The sequence below is a fragment of the Vicugna pacos genome, chromosome 13 (genome assembly GCF_048564905.1).
Source record: "Vicugna pacos chromosome 13, VicPac4, whole genome shotgun sequence".
In the NCBI taxonomy this organism is placed as follows: Eukaryota; Metazoa; Chordata; class Mammalia; order Artiodactyla; family Camelidae; genus Vicugna; species Vicugna pacos.
In genome coordinates this window covers 44,362,605-44,384,872 of record NC_132999.1, presented here as the reverse complement: position 1 = coordinate 44,384,872, position 22,268 = coordinate 44,362,605, and the positions used below count along the sequence as shown (strand labels likewise).

Here is a 22,268-nt window from a genome sequence, read left to right as displayed (position 1 = left end):
GGCCGAGGACTCCTGTTTCCAAGGCTGCTGTCCTGCATGACTGCAGGGGGCCCCAGTGGCCTTTCTCCTTATAGTGTGTGCAGCCTGTGTGTCCACACGCAGGGCCCTGACACCTGGCCAGGCTGCTTCCCCATCAGTCAGAGGTGGGATGGAGCTCCTTCTACACAGCAGACCTGGGGATCTTCCTGGCCTAGGCGGTCCCACACTCCTCACATGGCCCAAGGAAGAAGATAGATTCCTTAGGGGCAGAGCCAGCACAGAGGTTCAGAAAACTCACACAGTTCCAGGCACTGACTCTGGGAGGCAGCTGGAGTGAGAGGCAGGGCCTTCCCAAGTGCACTGCACTTTGCAGCTCACCAATAAATCGTGTGAGATTGGTGTGATTATCCCCATTTTCCATGTGAGAAAACTGAAGTCCAGAGAGGTTAAGTCATTTCTCTAAAGGTACACAGTGATGGGGCCTGGATTTAAGCCTAGGTCTGTGGGGTTCTAGTGACCAGGCTCTCGCCACTGTCTGGTGAGCTCCCCTGTCTGCTCGCAAGGCTACTACAACACCCTTCTCCAGGCAAAGGCTGACAAGTGTCCTGGCTGGTAAGTTGTGATATATGTGCTTTGGGCTCACTCAGTTCTAAACTCACTTACCAGTGTGGGACATGGGACTGTAGGCAAGTCATGTCCTCTCTATGAACCTCAGTTTTCCCCCTCTGTAAAATGGGCATAATACTATTTACCCAGTAGGGTTGCTTTGTGGATTAGCCACGCTAATGTACGTACATTGCCTGCGCCAGAACAGGTGGGCGTCTGTGTTTGTCAAAATGAATTGAACTGACCACTCACAGCCTGTAACTTTAATTTAATACAAATTCATCATAACTCACAAAATGGGCAACATTTAAAATAAAAATACTGCTGGGGGTGGCCCAGATTCCCGTAGCTGAATGAGTGGGGTGAGACTGAGGATTCCTCCTGCCCTAGTGGGCAGCAGTTGTGAGGTGGGAGCCCCCCAGGTTCAGCTAACCTGGCTCCTATGAGATAGGTGTGGTCAGAGACCCCAAATTCAGAATCTACGCTCCAAGACTAGAAAGGAAAGCCAAGGCCTGGGAGCCATTTCAGCCTGGTCCTGTTGGTCCACTTCCTGGGCTCCTGTCCTGGACAGGGACAAAGCCACGCAGTAAGACACCTGGAGGCTCTGTGGCTTCAAAGTCAAGGCCTAGAGGTGGATTCCAGTGGCCAAAACTGTAGATGGGCTTGTTCAGCATCTGTTCTAGCTTTCTTCTATTGTGCCTTTTTGTAAGGATGAGGTTGGAAAGAAGAAAAGTACATTTTCCAGACTCCCTTGCAGCCAAAGTTCTGGATCTGATTTAAGTTTCCCCAAACAGAATCCCTCATAGAGATCTGGATCTGGAAACTGAATTGAATGGAGGGAGGCAGGCCTCAGGACATCCATTTCCTGGCACAGACAGCAGCAGAGGGAGCACAGTTCTGCAGCCAGTGGCTTCTTGATGCAGCGGCTTCCTGCAGCAGGGAGCAGTGTCCCTGGTCACCTTAGACATGATGAATTTGGCGGCTGGGAGCTGTTCCTGGAAATTCAGTAGTCTGCTCCTCCAGCCCTTCCAATGATTTTGCAAAGCCACTAGGGACCTGGTAATAAATCCTTGTCTAATTAAATGAGCTAAAGCAGCTCTTGTTTTCTGCAACAGTATCCCAACTGAGACAGATGCCAAGATTGATGAGGGGGCCCCGTCAACAGCCCATCCAGTGCTCAGCATTTGACTAAAACAATTGCTCCCCACAGCCCTGCTACACCCCAGACTGGTCACAGAGGCCTGGCTGGACCTTTGTTCGGAGCTGCTGGGGACCTCCAACATCCAGTGATGCTTGTCCTACATCAGCCCCGGGTGTGCCTTCATCCTGCCTGAAGATCTGTGAGTGTAACATGTGGGCTCAACTACTGGGTGATTTCCACAGGCCATAGCATCATTTCTACCCGCAGATAAGTGGGAAAATCAGGAACCATAAAGCTCTTAGTACAGGGCTGGAAGGAGGGGGTGGTTCTCAGAAAACCCGGAGACTAGCTAATGCCCGTGTCTACCATGGGTTAGGGTCAAGGATAAAACAGCCCATCACTAGGTTGGCCAGGGGCAAGTCTTAGGCCTGGGACCATAAGAGGGTTCTGTGTATCTTTCCAGCTGCCAACTTCTGACAACCCTCTGACACATCCTGAGGTCAGGGTGTGTGGGAAGGAGGAAGACACAGGGACACAGTCCCCTGCCCCTGAGAGGAGGAAGAGGAGGGTGGGGCAGGGGCTGCCCTGAGGAGAAGCCATGTCACATCCTTGGACCAAAGCTGCATCCCCATTAAGGTCAGAGCTACATAACGTCAATGCTGGGAGACAGTTTCAGAATTATGGAGCACATCCTCCACTATACAGACAGGGAAATGGAGGCCTCGGGGTAATCAACCGGCCTGAGATCTCAGCGTGGCCAAGCTGGGCCACAATCCAGGTCTCCTGTCTCCCAGGCGGGGCTCTTGCTGGTGGCCACTCTTGGGAGCCGCGGTCCCCCTTCAACGCACTAGATGCGGACGGTGTTGATCCGCAGCGGCTGCACGTTCTTGCCGTTGGCATGGCTCTGCCCCGGGCTGAAGTAGGAGCATAGCTTGCCGGGGAACTTCTCACGGAAGGTGTAGAGCCAAGACATGTCATCGGCGTTGTAGAAGATGAGCAGGCCTTGGTCGTAGTCCAGGAAGACACCCACCTTGTCGAGCTTGTCGCGGACGTTGAGCCGCGTCCAGGGCTCGGTGCAGGCGCTGTACTGGTTGCCATCGTGCATGACGATGCAGTAGAAGCCGCGGCTAGGCTGGATCTGGATGCTGCCCTTGCGGCTGGCGGCCTCGTGGGCCAGCCCGATCACCCACTGTGTCTTCTCTGCCACCACCACCTCCCAGTAGTGGACGCCACCACTGAAGGCCTCGGAGCCCAGCACCGACACCTCCACGTCGAAGCGCTTTGGTGAGTCCTGCAGGGGCTGTGGGTGCAGGTTGCCATAGGCCACGATGGTGCAGTCGTCGGACAGGATCAAGCGCTGGTGGGCGGTGCCCGGGTCCAGGGTCAGGGCAGCTGGCACTGCGGGGACGGAGGAGGAAGAGAAGATGAGTGGAGAGAAGGCTGTGGACCCACCCTACGGTGCCTCCCTGAGGCTGGGTTCTGGGTCCCTAAGAGGCTGTGTGATGCTGAATGCAAGCCTGCCCTCTCTGGGACTCAGCTTCCTCCTCTGTGAAATGGAAGGATGACAGCTAAGGCCCTTTCAGATTTAAACCTGGCTGCAGGGACAGGAGCTATGGCTGCTTGTTCACTGATGATACCCTGGGACAAGGCATTTCATAAAAATTTGTTGAATAAATCTGAATGAGGTCCAGAGTTGGGCAATTTCAGAGTTGGTAGGGAGCCTTAAAGATTATTCAGGTGCTGGATAATCTCCCTATGGGGTGATTAAGAAAGTTGTGGGGGTGTTTGGGTGGTCTCAATAGATGGGAACTAGGGATGCTAAATGCCCTGTATGAAACACACAGGGTGGCCCCATGCCCCACCCCCCAGTCAGAATTTCAAATGCTTCACCAGATATTTACATGGATGAAAAAAATTCTTTACCATGATCTGAAGTATAAACAAGATCTGACATATAAACAAGAAATAATTTTTTGTGCACTTTTAATATATACTGAATATTCTGAAACACAACTACTATGTAAAATGGGGGATGACTGAATTTGTTTTGTCTGGAACCTGACTAAGAATTGTTCACTTTTTTGAAAAATGCATCTCCAAGAGCAACACCATTGACCACTATAACCTACCTGTCTCGGACTGCATTTGAGGCAGAATGATGTTTTATCTGTGGTGTGAGCACCTGACTCTTTCATTGTTTTCTAGTGTGGTTGTAAGCATCTACATATTAATATACACAACAGTTTATTATAAATAAGCAAATGTTATAAATAAATATATATCATATATATATTCTTGAAATTGTGAAAAGATTTTATTATCTTATTATCTTCGAGACATTACAAATTATTTGTTATGAAAAGCAGATCAGGGGTCTGAAAGAGTGAAAGAGTTGAAAACTACTGATTCTAGGCCAACTCTCCCATTTGACAGATGGGGAAACTGAGACCCATAGAGGAGGCATGACTTGTCTCAAGTCACTTAGCAAATGTTGGCAGAGCCAGGACTAATCAAGACCATGTGCAGTCCATCCCCAGGCCTCTCTTCCTGCCTGCCTCTCACTTACCACCCACCACCCGACTCGGGCCCAAAGCCTTCCTTCAGACTGCTTCCTCCACCAGCTCCTCTCTGCTTGTAGTAATCACACCTCATGAGGCTCAGTTCCAGGGCCCATCATCCTCAGGGAAGCATTCCTGATTGCCCAGCAGGTGTGCTCACTCCTTCCTCCAAATTGTTTAGCTTTGTTTGCACCCCTCTCCTGATACATGGTGTAGTTTTCTGTGCCGATATCTTAACCCCATTTACACCAGGAGGGCAAGAACTGGGTACTATCCAACTAGGCTCTCCCTTGTGTGCCCAGTGCCCAGCACAGGGTCTGGCATGCGGAAGGTTTCCAGAAAGGTTCACCAAATTAAACTGACCCTACTTGTGTTGCTCTTTGGGCAGGCAGCACGGGCTGGGTCAGCCGGCTCTGGGCTGGCCACACTGGCTTAACAGGTCTGGCTCTCAAAGTCTCACGAACTCTTGTCAAAGACTCTGTTTACTCTTGCTTCCCTGAGGGAGCTGATGCTCAGCCAGAAGGAGGAACCTGGGATTGGCTCTCCTTAGCTTGGATGACCATTTCCAGGGCAGAGCAAGACAGAGGGAGAAAAAGAGAAGAATCCTGCCACCAGTTCCTTGGAGCAAAGGAAGGGCTCCTCTCTCTGAATCTCTGATGCTTTCCTTATCCAGTGGAGGGGGGCATGATTACACTTGGCTGGAGGTTACCTCCTACTTCTGTCACCTCTGCTGGATGTGTACATGCACAGAAATAAAATGCCTCGATGATGACAATCGTCCCCAGCAGGGAGTGACAGCCAGTCCCTGAACTATGCTCCTGTTCATACGTCCACTGATAAAGCTTACTGTTGGCTTATAGCAAGGAACAGATTTAGTTTTGAATTTTACACTCTTCTCTCCTGTTCTTAGAGGTCAGAGGGCTGTAGGGAAACTAGGAGCCCTATGAATAGAGGGGTTGATGGAAACACAATTCCCTATCTAGGGACACAGAGGAGGGAGCCATGAGAAGGAAGACACTGAGTCAGTGGATGGACGTTTCATCCTGTCCTTGGTCACAGCACAGCCTGTCAGAACCAGAAGGCTTCTGCCGCGTGGAATGTGGGGACTGGGTCAGCCAGCTCTGACACCCCACAGTGGGGTCGGAGGTAGGAGGTGGAGGGGCTATAGGAGGGGTGTGTATGTGGGGGAGCTCAGGAGAGAAGAATCTAATCAGACACATGTGGGGCCACTCCTACTGGCTATGGAATGTGGGTCATACTCAGCGTCTATGGTGGAGGGGCAAGAGGGGCAGAGCGGACACAATGCCAAGGGGTGGGCAGCTGCAGTTCTGAGTGCCCCGTGGGAAACTGTGCCTTATACCTGAGGTGCACGGGATGATTTGAGAGGACTAGAAACAGGCAGAAACTGAGGCTCAGGGTAGAAAGACCAGGGGGAGACGGGTACCCGGGCAGGAGGGCTCAGCCCCACACTCTTAAGCTTAAAAGTAGGACAATGAAGGCCACTTCTGGTGCTGCTGTTGAGTGGGGAGAGCACTCAAAGAGGCAGCCAAGGGGACTTTCAGTGGTTCTGAGATTGAGCCTACAGAAATAAGCCTATGGGACAGAGGAAATCCATGCTGCACTGAGTGCCAACTCCTGGGCCCTGATCTGCAGGCTTGAAGCCCAGAGGCCTGGATGAGGACAGGAACGGACACTCATTAGATGGGCCCAGGGGCGGGGTCTACCACTCATTGGTCAGTTCTGGCTGTAGAGGCAGGGCTAGGGGGCAGGACCTGATCCACAGGGGTCAGGGCCCAACATCCTATAGGGTGGGCTAGGCGTAGGGTCTGGCATTTTTATTAGGCAGAAGGTGTGGCCTGATTCTTTGGCTTTTACACTCCAAAAGGGTAGGCTGAAGTCCACCTTCTCATAAACAGAGGTCCTGTCTTCGGGCCTCCCTCTTGGACTCTCAGAGGCTAGGGCTGGTGGGAATAACAGCCTTCAGACAAGAGATACCCAGCTGGGGACATGGCAACACCTTTTTCCCTCTGAGAAGTCAGTACCTGTGCAGGGCCTGGCGATCCCTCCACCATCCTTTATCCACAGAAGAGGTGACAGACCCAGTGAAACAAATCCTGTCTCCTGGGGTTCACAATTTTACAGGTCAGAGCTCTTTTCCAGGTCTTAGGATACTGTTTTATAAAAACAAAAAGCAGGCTCTGAGGCAGCCCATCTGGTTTCCAGGTGTGTTCTCCGTCCACTTAAACCTCTTTGAGACCTCAAAATCAAAAGGCATTCAGGAAGAAGCATGGACTCTGGAGGCCCAGGAACTGTCTCCTGGCCACCGTCAACCACATATCACAGTGTCCCAAGCAGCAGAGAGACCCCACAGTCCAGTGCCATCACTTGGCAGCAAGTGGCTTGTACCTTTGTTCTTAAGGACAGTGGCTTTGAGGCCTGACTGGGCAAGAAATACCGTCAGCTCTTTCTTCTGGCCAGACCCTTAAAAAGTCCAGTTCCTCAGGTCTCCTGCCTATTCAGGCCCTCAGCTGCACAGTACGGTCATTTGAAAAATATTTTCACACCCTCTAGCTCATGGGAACACAATAGCTCCAGGAGCACAAATTACTGTACCCATTTTTCAGAATAGGAAACTGAGGCTTGAAGGAGACTTCTTTGAGTTAAGAGGCTTACTCAGATTGTGACTTGAGGTGGAAGCAGAGCTAGAACTAGAGCTAAAGTCTTTTCACACCAGGTTCTTTCCTTTATGTGGCCCCAGAAAGCCTGTTCAGCAAGACTAAGGAATCAAGCATCTGGTGATTCATGACAATCATAACAAACAGGTATCAAGTACTTACTAAGTTCCAGGACTATTATCACAAAAAATGAATCTTAATTCTCCTACCTACCCTGGGAGATAAGTCACACCTTCCCCATCTCTGTTTTACAGATGAGGATATAGCTTGGAGAGGCAGAGATTTGCCCTGGGTCACACAGCTAGGCAGTGAGCATGCTGGAACCCAAGAGGATTGGATTTAGATAAGCAAGTGGAGGAGAGAGCAGCCCAGCAGAGGGAGGTGGTAGGAGTAAAGGGAGCAGTGTCTGATATCCTTGGGACAATGTCACTGGGCCTGGGTAGGGAGGAAGTTTGTGCCTGGGAGCTGGGGCCATCAGGCCGGGCAGTTGGAGGAGGGTTTCCAATGTCAGCTGAGAGGTGGGGCAGGGTGTGGGTGGTGGTGCAGAGTGGAGGATCCAGAGCAGGGGAGTGACAGGTGTTAGACGGAGTTCTCAGGTGACCCAGTAGGAAGCCTGAGCTGGAAGAGGGGCAGGCAGGAAGCTGCTAGAATCCAGGGCTAGGTCCCTGGGGGCACCTGCCCCTCCCATCTGGACATAAAGGGCCTTGGTTTTGGCAGAGGAGCCAGAGTGACTTCACAGGCCTTACAGACAAAGGAAGGGGCCCAGCTAACCAGGTCACTGTTCTCTGAACCCCCAGGGGCCTCTGTCCTTGGCAGGATGTTCAGGGCACACACTACTGCTCCCTCAGCCCCTCTCCCACAGGTAGCTTTCTCTGGGCTAGTGGTTCTTAACTGGGGCAATTTTTCTTGCAGGGTATATTGGGCAATGTCTGGAGACATTTTTGGTTGTCACAACTGAGGGGTGGGGTGCAGCACTAGTCGGGTCGAGACCAGGGATACCACTAAACTTCCTACCATGCACAGGACAGCCCCCAAGATAAGGAATTATCCAGCCCCAAATGCTGATGGTGCTGAGCTGAGAAACCCTGCTCTGGGGCAATTGGGAAGTTCCCACATCTGTTTGTTCACTTGTGAGGGAGTGGAGAAGGGAACACTAACATCCTATAATACAGAGGAGGAAATGGACTCAGAGGGAGGAAGCAACTCGTCCAAGGGTGTATAGCAAGTTCCTTCCTTCAACAAATAATTATTGAGCACCTTCTTAATGCCAGGCACTATTCTAGTAACAGAACTGAGATCAGGACTCATTCACTCATTCATTCATCAACAAACACTGTACTGGTTGCTGGGGATGTATAGTGATGAGTCAGAACCAGCCCCTGACCCCTCGGAGCTCACAGTCCAGTGAGAGAGATGGCCACACAGACATTATTAACAAAACAGTGAGACCAGGAAAGCCCAGAGCTACCTGGAGAAATCAGGAATGCTTCCCAGAGGAGGTGTTTATCAACTAAGATGTGAAAGAGAGTAGGAATTAGTCATTAAACATTGAGGTTGGTGTAGAACGTTCTAGGCAAAGGGAACAGCAGGTGTAAAAGTGTGGGGGAGACAGAATATAGCTCATGTAAGACTGATGGTTCAGTGTGGCTAAGTGTGATTTAGAGGGAAGAATGAGAGAATGGCAGGGCTCACATCTCATAGGACTTTGACTGTCAAGCTGAGGTGCTTGGATTGCCCCTCTGAGCTATAGTAGGGGTGGAGCAGGTGGCAGCTGAGGTAAGTAGAGCTCTGAGACCATCTGCCTGAGGGGCTTCCCTGGGTCAGGGAAGGGAACAGGACCCTTGGATGGGCTTGTTGCCTCCCTGAATTATGCTGCTTCACCCATGTGATGCCCTTACCCTACTGGGTCCCAGTGTGGAGGCCCCTCCAAGGCTGGGAGCACACAGAGAACCCCATCCCATGAGGATAGCCAGGAGCCCCACCTTGTCTGCTAGAAAATGGGCCCTTCCCCCAACTACTGTCCCCTTTGTCAAAGAGGGTACAGATCCGGATTTAAGGGTACTAAGATGTGTCCCTTCACTTCTGTGAAATTGGCAATGATGCATCAAGTTAAGTTCTTCAGTCACCTACAGGGGAGCCCCATCTCTGTCCAGCATTTACACCCAGTGACTTCCCTCAGCCCCTGTCCATCTGCACCTGAAGGCCCAATCGTGAACATCTTGGATCATTCGTGCCCCTGCCCCGCCCCCCACAGCCTTTGCCTATACAGTTCCCAACGCTGGGGGTTGTCCAGAGGCACCTCCAGGCCCCACCCTTCCCTGAGTGGGAAAGTCCTCAGTTTTCAGCACTCAGTTCAAATATCATCTACTTAGTGTTTCCCTGGCTCCACCCCTGCCCCACCCAGAATCTCCAGTTGCCCCTCTGGGCTCCCAGGACTCTGTGTAAATCCCTCATCATGGCCCCTGTCCCACTGGACTGCCAGGGAGTGTTTGCCCATCTGTCTCCCCTGACCCCTGAAAGTGCCTCGAAGGACTTTCAATGTTTGTAGATCAAAAGAATGGATCCAGACAGGTGTAAAGAGCTCCGACTGCTGGGTGGGAAATCAATGAGTCCCTTTGAGCCTGCCTCCCCAGCAGCTTTCTTGGGTTCGTATGAGGCCAGAGAATGCCTGGTTAGCTTAGTAGGTATGGGTACAGACTCCAGGCTCTTGACAGATTTGGGTTTAAATCCTGTACCATTGACAAGTTGTGACCAGGGACAAGTTCCTAATAGCCCTGTGCCTCAGTTTCCTCATCTAAAAAATGATAGTAACAGTGTCTGCCCCTTAGGGAGAATTCCCTTCTGTATCCTTGTCTCACCTCTAAAAGACGTTGTGCTTGATTCAGAAACACAGAAAATTCCCTGCTGCCAATAGGTTTGAATCTGATGCCCTTGTGGGTCCTGTGACTTTGGGAAAGTGGTGATCTCCCAGTCCCAGGGTCTACTAACTCTACTAGGAACTCACTTCACACCTTCTCTCTGGGCAAACCTCCCATCACCTCCTCTACCCCATCCTCATCTCAGCTGACAACCTTGCTTCTGACCTCGTTGGGAAAGGTGAAACTGGCAGAAGAGAACCCCCACAAGCTCCCACCACTGCTTCCTCTGCTTTGGTGCCCATTTATTCTACCTTCTCCAGGCTCCCAACAGAGGCAGCGGTGGGTCCCACTCCTGGCCATCACTCCAGCAACTCTCTGGCTCCTACATCCTCAATTCCGCCTTCTCCTGGATCTTTTCCATCCCCCTCCCCCACTCCATATGCTGGCATTTCTTCTATCTTAAACAAACAGCCGCTGCCACATTCTCTCTCCTTCCCTTAAATAAAACTCCTTGAAAGCACTGTCTCCACTTCCTCTCTCGTTCTCTTTTGGATGACCTCCAATCAGGCTCTTGCCCCTACTGCTCCACCAGAGCAGCTCTTGTTAAGGTCACCAAAGACTTCCAGGTTGCCAGACCCAGAGAACCATCAGTTCTGGTTCTCCCATACTTGATGTAGCAGCATGAGCCACCACTAGCCACTCTCTCCTCCTCGAGACACTTTCTCCACTTGGCTTCTGGATGGACCCAGGTCTTCCTCCTACTTCTCTGGCTGTTCCTTCTTGGTCTCCTTGGCTGATCCCCCTCCTGTCCTTGACTTCCAGGAGTTCTCCAGGGCTCCAAATGTTAGAGCGACCCTCTCTCTTTTCTCTTTATCCTCACTTCCTAGGTGGTCTCATTCAGACTCATTCAATACCATCCACATGCTGATGACATCAGCCCTGATCTTCCTGCCATCCTGCAGACCTGTCATTCCCACTAGCTTCTCCATGTCTGCACTCAGACATTTAATTGGCGTCACTAACCTCACGTGTTGACAGCTCCATCCTCCCAGGCACCTCGGCCAAAATCATAGTCTTCTTTGCCTTTTTTTCTCTTACACTTGAGATTCAATCCATTAGCAAGTCCCATTGGCTCTCTGTTCAAAATAGATCCTAACTCCAATCCCTTCTCACCACCTCTGTCACCACCATCGAGCTCCAAGCCACCCTAGTCCCTCACCTGGATTACACCTTTTACCTCCTGTAGCCAATTCTCAAGGCAGCAGCCAGAGGGACACTTTAAAAACTGAAGTCAGCTCGTGTCACTTCACTGCCCCCCAAACCTCCAATGGCTCCCACTTCACTCAGCATAAAATGTAAAGTTTTCACATGGACCTAGAGGTCCTCGTGGTCTGGCTACTCCTGTTTCCCTGACCTCCTCACCTCCACTCTCCCTCTCACTCATTCCACTCCAGCCACTCTAGCCTCCTTACTGTTCCCTGAACATGCCAGGCTTGTGCCTGCCTCAGGGCCTTTGCACTTGCTGTTCCCACTGCCAGGAGCACTCTTCCCTCAGACACCTATAGGGCTCACTCTTCTTCTTCCTTCAGGCCTTTATTCTAGTTCCTCCTTCTCAGTGAGGTCTTCTAACTGGATCCCCTGTCAAAACACTCTATCCTACCTATACATCCCCAGCCTCCTTCCTTATCTTTTATCATTATCTGATAAACTATATATTTTACTTATGTAATTTTATTTTCTTTCTCTCTCACAAGCCAGCATGTAAGAAAGATCCACAAGGGTAGGAATTCTTGTCTGGTTTGCTCACTGCTGTATCTCCAGCACCTAGAATACTTCCTGGTGTGATGCAGGTGCTTGATATATCCTGTACTTATATAGAGTGAATGAGTGAACTGCCCAGGGCCTCGGTCTCCTCATCTAGACAATGGGTACACTAGTGGAACCTGCCTCCTGGGGTTGTATGAAGGTTCACTGGGTTGAGTGATTGCACAGGCGCCCAGCACAGGCCCTGGAACATAGCAGGTGCTCAGCAAGGCATTCTCCTCAGCCCTCTGCCCTGCCCCCACGCTGTGTGTAAAGCAGAGGGCTGGGCTGAGAGGTGCCCCATTTAGCTCCAACCCATGAGAATCCTTGTTTCTTCCTGGGCCTTCTTGGTGAGTGGCAGGAAGGGCCTTACCTGGGTGGATGTCCTGGAACAGGGACTTCCAGATGGTGTACTGCAGGGGGCCTGTGTACTTGGAGGTTGGGAAGTCTTCATAGGTCAGATTGGTCTCATGGATTTTCCCTTTGAGCCTGGAAGGAGAACAGGAGAGCAGGCTGCACTGGGGGCTCAATTCCTGCCCCGGCTCCTTCAGGGCAGCTGACGTAGGGTGAGGTCATGCATGTGAAGTCTGCCAGACCCAGACTCAAGTGCCCACTTGTGCCACTCCCTACTTCTCCAGCTATTACTCTCAGTTTCCTCATCTTTAAAATGGATACTATGCTAACAGCTGCCTTCTAGGCTTGTGAGGATTACATGGCATAACGTACGTAAAATGTTTAGCATGGTGCTCGGCACATGGTCGACACTGAATATGTGATGCCAGCTCTCAGTGTTGATCATTAGCAAACCAATAATTAAGTGCTGTTACTATTATTAAAGGTGGCTAGGGAACCAGAGAGACCTGGGCTTGAATCCTGGCTCTCCTACGTACTAGATGAAGGGCCTTGCCAATTGCTCCAGCTTCTCTGTGCCTCAGTTTCTACATGGGTAAAATGGGGATGACAGTGCTAACTACCTCCAAGGGGCTAGCAGGGTTATAATAATATAAATATTACTATTTATTATACATAATATCAATGTTATTAGAAATAATAATAGATAACATAAGACACATTTATAATATAATATAAATAATAACACAAGTAATATATTACAGGATTAAAAATATTATATATAGTAATTATTATAATTATACAATAATAAATATATTAATATATAATAAATGTATTATTTATTATATTATTGTACATTAATATATAATTATATAATTAAAATGATTAATTATATGTTTATTATTTATAACAACATATTTATAATATGTATAACAATTATATAATTTATATATAATAATAAATATATATAATATATAATATTAATCCATAAAGCCTTTAGCCCAGGCTTTGGCACATACCAGATGTCCTGTGTGTTTGACGGAGATTTTAAATGAATGAATTCTCTGCTAACCACCCTATCTGCCTCTATTCCCACCACCCTACAGGGACCGGGGAGGGGAAACTCACCTGGGGAAGACCCCTGGGAGGCGGGCACTTACCGCTCAGATAACGAGGCCACCCCGGCCAGGAAGGTGTGCCGGTCGGTTTCGGCCAGCCGCTCCTGCAGGATCTGGGCCCCCTCCTGCACCTTGCGCAGCTGCTGGCTGTAACGCTGGACTTTCTGCTCGATGTCGGTCAGCGTGCGGGCCGTGTCTGCCTCCAGCTCCTCCAGCATGGCCTTCTGCCGCTCCCGCAGCAGCCGGTGCAGTCGCTCGAAGGCCTCCCCAATGGTGGTCCGCAGGCTTTTAGTGGAAGACTGTGGGGGCATTCATCATGGGTTAGGTCAAGGAGAGTTTATGGGGTGATCTCTGGGTGAGAGGAGGAAACTGAGGGCTGTGGCACACCAAGTGGAAAGGGCAGGAAAGCCACGCTTGGTGAGGGGTATGGCACCTGCAAAAGCATGGTGGCAGGAGAGGACTGGCATGGCCAGGGACAGCAAACAATTTTATCTGGTCCATTAGGAGACTAATGAAATGGTCCAGGGGAGACAATGAATCTTGAACTGGAGGAACAGCAGAGGGACACGGCTTGAAAGACATTTATGGGGGAGCCTCTTTGGCTCTGGTGACCGATGGCTGCCTGCAGGGATGCAGGAGAGACAGGGTGAAGATGATGCCCAGATTTCTGGCTCAGGGATGGGAGGGACAGGGAGGCTGGTGGAAGACCTGGGGAGTGGGGAGAAGATGCTGAGTTCAGCCTGGGACACAGCGAAATCTTTATTTTCAAAAAAGCACTTATGGAGCAGAAATTTCATTAAAGAACTACTGACCTATCCAAATAAATAAATAAATAACTCATGAGGCCCAAGCAAAGATGACCAGGAGATCACAGATGTCAGAAATCTTTAGAAGAGTGCCGGGCAAAGCTTGGTGGCCACTTGTCCTGTCCCACCACCACGAGCCCCTCTGGTCAGCGAACAAGAGCTAGAGGTGAAAGCCATCATCACAGGAGACAAGTGTGGGCTCGTGTGGTTCTCTCTGCCCCCATGGGCATGGCCAGGCCCAGGAGGGAGTTGAGTGGTAAAGGGCACAGCTTCCGGACCCAACAGCTCTGGTTCTCCAGCTGTGACAACCTTAATTGCCCAATATCTCTGAACTTTGGTTTTCTTATCTGGGAAAGGGTAGCCCAACTACACTGCAGAACTGTGGTAAATGAGGGAATGTTCACAAAGTGCACGGCATTGTTTGAGGTGCAGACAAAGAGCCTGGCTATGAAAACAGTCAAACCGGCACATCCTAGAAGTCTTCGTGGAGAGCTGGCTTCTAAGCTGGGGCCTGGAGGATGTCAATTGAGGGTGCGGGGAACAGGCTTGGGGAACAGCATGGGGCAGAATGACACAGGGTACAGAAGTGTGGCCAGGCTGCAGCGTGTGGGGCCTGCCTCTGCAATTTGACTTTGTGGGATTCTGGCTGGGAGTTCACAGAGTCAGAGACCCCGCTGTGTTCAGTGCCCAGGGCTCTGTGGGAGGCTCGACAAAGGCTCAATTAGGGCCTGTTCCCTCCCCGTCTCAGCTGCCGCCGGCAGGAAGGACTGCTGGCAGTGGGCCAGACTCCCTGCGCATGCCCACCCAGAGCGCCAGGCAGACAAAGCGGGTCGGGGAGAGGCTGGGGATGAACAGCCAGGCTGCCTGTGGTCCCTGAGCCCCCTCATCCAGGGGGGCCCAAGGCTCTCCAGCAGCAGGTCATGGCAGGGAGGGTGGGGCCTGCTATCCCTGCACCATCAGCCACTGCCCTCCAAAGAACCCCAAATCTCATGGCCTTGTCTCCTCCTATTCAACCAGTCTGCAGCAGCACTTGGCCCAATGGCCGCCCTCTACTAATTGAAAATTCTGGTTTACCTCCCACCTCTGTAGCTGCTCCTGCTCTGCCACTCATGTTCCTCAGGCTGGCTCCTTTTGTTCTCACCCTATATGCCCTCCCTCGTCTTCAACTCCCACTGCTTTGAGGATGGCTTCCAAGTCTATATCGAAAGTCTTACATGTCTTCTGAGTGCCACATTCATCTTTCCACTTGCCTCCTCCACACTTGCCCCTGGAGTCCCACCAACTCACTGGATCCACATGTCAACACCACATCTTTGCCAAAAAACTTACCACCAGAGTGATCCTTCTAACATGCAAACAAACTGGATTACAGCTGATCTTGTGTTTGGGAACCTTTCTTGGCTCTTTCATGGCTAGTACAATGCTAAATTCCTTAGCCTGGAATTCAAAGTCCTCAGTCTGATCCCAGCTTACCTCTCCAGTGCCATTACATTGTTATTCCACCTGCCTGGAGTGGACCCCTCCTCCAACAAACACTTTATTCAATGGGCAAACTCCTATTCATCCTGCAAGACCCAGATCAAAAGCCACTTTCTCTATGATATTTTCCCTAACTTTTTCAGGCAGTTGAACAGTTAAATGTTCCCATGGCATTTTGTAAATATTCTTAATATACTGCCCTACATTTTATGTGGCTCACAGGCTAATGAATGAACTCCTCCTGGGTAGGAATGACATCTTCCTTAGCCCGGCAGCCCCTGTGCCCATCTGAGCCTGGTACAAGGCTGGCAGTCAGGACCTGCTTGAGAGGTGAAGGAAGAAAGGGTCTTGCCCAAGAGAGGTGGGTGCAGACTCTATCTTCTTTCCAGGGTCGGAGTACCCAGTACAAGAGGAGAGGAAGAGGTTGAGAGAAGGCAGCTCAGAAGTGGAGCATCAGAATGACGGCTACTCCAGAAGCCCTAAGTACGTCCCTTATGGGTTCTCCAGCTTGGTTCTCCGACCCAGCTTGTAGCCCACAAAGCCAGAGATCTTGCTGAGGACACCCCAGCATGAGGCTGGAATATGCACTAGGCTTGGACAGAATTGGACAGTAAGCTCTCAATTAGCTACTTACCAGCCGTGGGCCCGTGGCCTGTCTCTCAGCTTCTCTGTGCTTCAGTTTCATTCCCGACAAAATGGAGATAACAGTTCCTACCTCAAAAGGTGTACTTTCCCCCCACTCATTTGTCCAATGACTATTTATTGTGTGCTAGACACTGTGTAGGTTCTGGGGGATCCTGAGGTCATAGGGGTGACATTCTGTGGGATTCAGTGAGACAGTGAATGGGGAACACAATTCCCAGCACAGAGAAAGTTTCAGTTAAACTGGTGTGCCCCATTTACTCTAGTTTTTTCTAGGGCAGAGCCGGCCCCCCACCCTCATCCCTTTAGGGCTACCATTGGGAAAGCAGCCCCACCCCGGCCCACCACAGCCCTGGGAACTCACTGGGGCTTGGAAGACCTGGGGCCATTTCAAAAAAACACCCTGCCAAGAACGCGTCACTTGGTCAGGCCCGACCAAGGAAAACATTGGGCCCGGGGAGGGAGATCAGACAGGCCCTCAGGCAGGGCCATTGGAGGGGCAGGCGCCGCAGGAAAGCCAAGTCAGGCACCAGGTGAAATATGACCTCTAAAGCATCCATAGGCATTTCTTGTATAAACACCCCAGTCCAGACAGGAAGCAGGGCTGGGGGATCTGGAGGGGGAGGGGGCCCCCCAGGACCCCCCAGAGGTACACAGATGGACAGGAAAGCAGGGGAAGAAGAGGTCAGTGGAGAAAAACAATGGGGGGTGGAGGTGGAGAGGAGGAGAGAATGCTGGGGAGAAGAACAGACCATAATATTCCCCTTTCCTCCAGACATAGGCTTCCACTTGCTTCTCTTCACCTGAGAGGTGCAAGATCACCAGGCAGATGGGGAAACTGAGGCCGTGAGAAGCAAAAAGGCCAGAGTCCTATGACTGTTTCTCATCTGTTGCCCACTGAGGGTTCTGCCCAGAGGCACCCTGGAATGTTCTCTGAAGAAATGTGTGTCATGACCTCCCTGAGACCCCACAGTGGGTTGGTAGCCAAGCTGGGGCACGGGATTGAATATCCAACGGCCTCTCCAGGCCCCAGGGTGACCTCTGGGGGCCCAGAGCATTCCTAAGGCTCTGTTCCAGCTGCCCTGCCAATGGAGCGGAGCCGCACTGAAATCCCCCAAGGGCTTAGCAGCCTGGGCTGCGTCCCCACTGCTAGGTCCCAGAAGTATGGCAGAAATCAGAGCAAGGCTCGCCTAGTTAGTGCGGTATCTGTGGGGGACTTGGAGGGAGCCTCTTGGAAGAGTGCTAGGAGCCAGAACATCAGGGCTGGAAGGAGGCTGGTAGATCCCACTGCACAGATGGGAAGACCAGGGGTGCAGAAAAGTATGCAGTTTACCCAGAGTCAGACAGCGTGGTCGTGCTGGATCAGAACCTATGGCCCTCCTCTCAGGTCAAGGAAAAAGGCTTTTCTTTTCAGACCATTGTGATCAGAACCTGCAGGGTCTGGCCCTACTTTTCAGAGTCTATATCTTCACAGTCTGAGTTTAAGAGGGGAGCTGATATCAGGGCTGAGCCATAAATCATAAGGACGGCTTTGAAGGAACATTCTCACGGTTGGCTCCTCGGGCAATGTGTGTGTTTAATAATGGGAGAGGAAAAAGAGACTAGGCACGTTCTTCCAGCCCTGCAGGACGCCAGGGTCTTCCAGAGGGTCTCTGGTCCCACTTCAACATTCACCCAAAGCAGGAAGGGAGAAGGGGTCCCATCCTGAACCCAGGCACGAGCCCAAATCACCTTGCCCTCAGTCACCTTGGAGTGAGTCCTCGCCCCATTTACCCTCATGGAAGCTCCAGCCTCCGTCCCACCCTATGCCCCGCCCCTGTCACCTGAAGTTTAGACCCTCGAAGCCCCGCCCACACCGCCGACCAGCGTCCCCGCCCCTCAACTTCCCAATTGGCCCTGCCCCACGAGACCCCGCCCCCGGCCTTGGCACCCCGCCCCCGCGTCCAGGCCACGCTCACCTTGGTCTCTGCCAGCTGTCGTTTGAGCAGCTGCAGGGCCTCCGTGTGCTCCCGTTCACTGTCCTGAAGGGCCTGAAGCTGCTCCTTCAGCTCCCTCTGGAACAGAGACAAGGCTGGGCTGGGGGCCAGAGTTGGCCTGGGTATTGCCTTCTGATGAAGAGCCCAGGCCTGCCAGCTGCCGGCGCTGGGAGTTATACTGGCCCAGTTCTTCCCTTCCCCAAGCACCCTCCTTCGGTCTCAGTTTAACAACCAAGTCCTGGAGACTCTGTCTCCTGAGTATCTCCATAGTCTGTTCCCATCTTTCATCTGGAGTTTTGCAACAGCCTCCTCTCTGGCCATCCTAAGAGCTTCTGGATTCCGTTTCCAATCCACCTCCACATACGTTCTGCCCCACACTGATTTGCTGGCCAAGGCTCCTTGCTTAGAATCCTCTGGTGGGAACCAAGGTTGTACCACTGTCCATGGCAATGACTGACTGCCAACCTCCTCTGAGCACTTCCAGTGGGCTCTGCACTGTTCTCAGAACTTTGCTTGTATTGGGCCATTTAATCCTCTCAATAATCCAGAGGTAGGCACTATTATTATCTCCACTTTCTGATGGAGAGACTGGTACAGAGACGTCAAGAAACTGGCCCCAAAGCATACACCTAAGCATATAAGGGTATTGCCAGAATTGGAACTCAGGAAGTCTGGTTCTGGAAACCATGATCGTGACATCATGTGACACGTTTTCTACAGTGATGCCACACCTGGTGAACAGCAACAAAAATCCATGATAGGCAACATGTCAAATTTTTAAATGGCAGGATCTGTGTCCCTGATTTCCCTTTGCCCCTCGTTCCAATATGGCTCGGCATGGCACTGCTAGTCATCTTGTCTTTATTTTAAAATTTGATATTTTGTTCATCATGGGTTTTTTGGGCTTGATTTAAAAAAATTTTTTTAACATTTTTTATTGATTTATAATCATTTTACAATGTTGTGTCCAATTCCAGTGTAGAGCACAATTAAAAAATTTTTTTGTTTATTTTTTGGGGGGGGGGAACTAAGTTTATTTATTTATTTATTTAATGGAGGTACTGGGGATTGAACCCAGGACCTCGTGCATGCTAAGTACTTATTCTACCACTGAGCCATACTCTCCCCACTATGTATACCCTCCCCTCACTGGGCATTGATTTTTCAAAATTGCATTAAGTATTATTCATCTTGATTATTGGGTTTTTGGGCTCTTAATGCAAGTGTCTCAGTCCCCTAGCCCTAGTCCCATTGCTGTCTCCATCACTCCCATCCAGCCAAACTGGTCTTCCTCTTCCTCACTCTGGGCTTGTTTCAGCCTTATGACCTTGCACTGGCTGCTTCCTCTGCCTGGTGCACTCCCCTCTCAGATTTTATCCCTGCGATTCTTCTTGCATCATTACAGTATCAACTCAGATGCCGCCTCATCAGAGAGGTCTTTCTTGCTTGACCAGCCCATGCGCAATAGCATTCCTTACACCCTCTGTCCCACCCTATTTCATGGTCTCCATAGCACCTCCTGCTGTCCGTGATCTAGCTCATTTATTCAACGATGTGTTTATTGCTCACCTCCTCCACTGGAATGTGAGTTTCATGAGGGCAAAAATCTTGTCTGGCTTGTTCATTGTTCTATTCTCAGAGCTTAGAATAGTGCCGAGTGCACAGTAGGGCCTCAATAATTATTTGTCGAATGAATAGGATATAGGGGTGGGTCCCTTCCAGTACAGGGCCCAGCTGTCTGCATTTCTGGACATTTGGCCCACTGTATCATAGCTAAGTTGTTTTTCTGGCTGCCTGTCTTCCATCTCCATGAAGGGTAGCCCTATCGTTTCCTCTCTCCAGCCCTCCGCACCCATCAGCGGCCTGGAACTGAGATAGGGCTCAAGGAAGTTTGCTTCGGGAGTGAGTTTCTGTGGAAAGAGCCAGCAGGGCCAGGGCTCCCCAGTCAGCCGAGTGTGAGTGATGCTGAGAGCTGACTTACTTGTTCACATTCACCTCCTGCCCACTCATTCATCTCATTAGAGCAGGGAGGGCCCTCAGAAAACACCCAGTCCAACTAATTTTGCAGACTAGATAGCAATAGGAGAAAACGATTATGATGACACACTAAGGAAAGAATGTGGAAAACAAAATGATCTTTGCTTATTATCCCTTATTCATTCAACAAACATTCATTGGGCAATTATTATGCACCAGGCACTGTTGAGGCATTGGGGATACAGCAGAGAACCAGACAGACACAGTCCCTACTGACAGAGCTCTTCCCGTCTGGGGAAGACAGATAATAAACAAAGAAAATAATAAAAGCATCATTTAGTTACTGATTATGGTCTGTGCTCTGGAGAAAATAAAGCCGTGTAGGATGGGCGGTGAATTTAGGTAGGGTGTCAGGGAAGGCTTCTCTGAGGATGTAACACCCGAGATGACAGCTGAAGGGTGAGGAGGAGTCAGCCATGAAAACATGAATTAGATAGAAAAATGGGAATAGCTGGTTTTGTGGGAATAGAGAGCATGCGTAGACATGACTGGAACTTTGGTGGCCACCTGAGGGCATAAGGCAATCAGAAAGATGGACATTACAGGCAGAAACTAGAGAAATATAAGGAGGAGGCAGCCTGGGTCCCTGACGACTGTGGGATGGCCGCGCCACCACGGGACTCGGTGATGTACTAGGAAGCTTGCCCTATAGAAAAAAGAAAAACAGCCTCAATTTATAGTGTTTGCCAGTTTCCATGGTGGAAAGGCTTCCACCAGAGCCGATTTCAAGTTCTCAGTGGAGGTCCCCGGACATGATGCTGGGAAGAGGTTTGCACGATTGGCTCTAGAGAACCGGCACAAGCTGGCTGTGGTGCACCATCGCCTGGGGTCCTTTCTTGTTTTACATGAGGAATCAATATGGTTCATTTAATTTCAGCTACTACGTCAAGCTTCTGTGACTAACAGTTGGAAGTCATTCCCAATAGGTTCGTATGCATCTGGGCCACTGGGACAGATGGATCACGTTCACCTAAAAGGACAGAATGACTGCTCGTCCCTGATGGCCTTGGGTCTGTCCAGCTTGGGACAGTCTGCATGAGATGCAGTAGTCTGAGATGAACCAAGCACTCCAACCCTCCCCCTTGGAGGTCCTCATGGACCCACAGGGGACCCAGCCACCCAGTCAGCTCTTCAGACTCTCCAAGGAAACTGCCCTAGAGGCTGCGTTCCTCACGTCACTTGGGGCACCCCAGGGAGCTGGACAAATTCCTCCCTGCTTTCAGGGCCAGGGAACAACAGGATCCTGGGAGCAAAAGGACACTCATTTGTCCATCCACAAACATGCGCTGAATGAGGCCTCCTTGGGCCCCACATGCTGCTGAGTCAGCGACATGGAAAGAGATGGAGACAAGTCCCATGAGGCCTCATAGCAAGGGACACAGGCATTGACATCACAGTGGCTGCTGGAATAGTGGTACGGGACCTCCAAGCTGCTCCTCCTCCTCTATCCCCCATCTCAGTGAAGAGCACCCTACCCCCACAGCCATCCAAGCCAGAAATCTGGGATTCACCCTTGACACTGCCCACCCATCAATCCAATCAGTCATTAAGTTTGCCCTGGAATTTATTATCTCCTTTCTACACCCACAGGCCTGGTTCAGTTTTCATCACTTCTTTTCTGGACCGTGGCCCCAGGCTCCTCCCTGCCCCTGTGCCCCTCTGCAGGATTTCCACACTGTCTGGGAAGAAGGGCATAGCCTGAGCATGGCATTCAAGACCCTTCACTCCTGGCCCCAAACTTCTCCAGCCTTTTCTCTTCATCCAGATCTGCACTGTTCAATACAAGAGCCACTAGCCACATGTGGCTATTTAAATTCAAATAAGTTCAAATGAAATAAAATTGAAATTCAGTCCCTCAGTTGTACCAGTTACACTAGGTTGCACATTTCAAGTACTCAATAGCCACATGTGACCAGTGGCTACTGTATCAGATGGCACAGATGCAGAACACTCCCTTTATCCCAGAAAGTTCCACTGGACAGCAGTGCTCTAGACACACTAAGCAACTTGCAGTGCTTGCCTCCAGGCCTTTGCACATGCTGTTCCCTCTGTCTGGAATGCTTACCCATGTGGTTTTCTCCACTTGTTAGGTACATGCTCATCTCGTAATACCTAAATCAGACATAACCTCCACTAAGAATCCACATCCCAACTTCCATTCTGTCTACAGACAATCCTGTGTGTGCAGAGCCTGCCCTGGCACTGTATGGTACACACTGCGTTTTAACTGCAAGGTTAC

General features: G+C 50.7%; 1 protein-coding gene across 2 annotated transcripts in view; it reads right to left on the bottom strand.

Moving 5' to 3' along the window:
- Positions 1-833: 833 nt before the first annotated feature.
- The window catches only part of TRIM62 (tripartite motif containing 62), a 31,561-nt gene continuing 10,126 nt past the window's right edge, over positions 834-22,268 (bottom strand). For both annotated transcript variants that reach the window (XM_072974841.1, XM_006196949.4), the window contains exons 3-6: positions 17,975-18,070; positions 13,132-13,388; positions 11,994-12,109; positions 834-3,124 (exon numbers count right to left, since the gene is read on the bottom strand). In XM_072974841.1, coding sequence (XP_072830942.1) covers positions 2,574-3,124; positions 11,994-12,109; positions 13,132-13,388; positions 17,975-18,070 — 1,020 coding nt within the window. In that variant the 3' untranslated portion in view covers positions 834-2,573. The remainder of the gene's footprint in view (positions 3,125-11,993; positions 12,110-13,131; positions 13,389-17,974; positions 18,071-22,268) is intronic.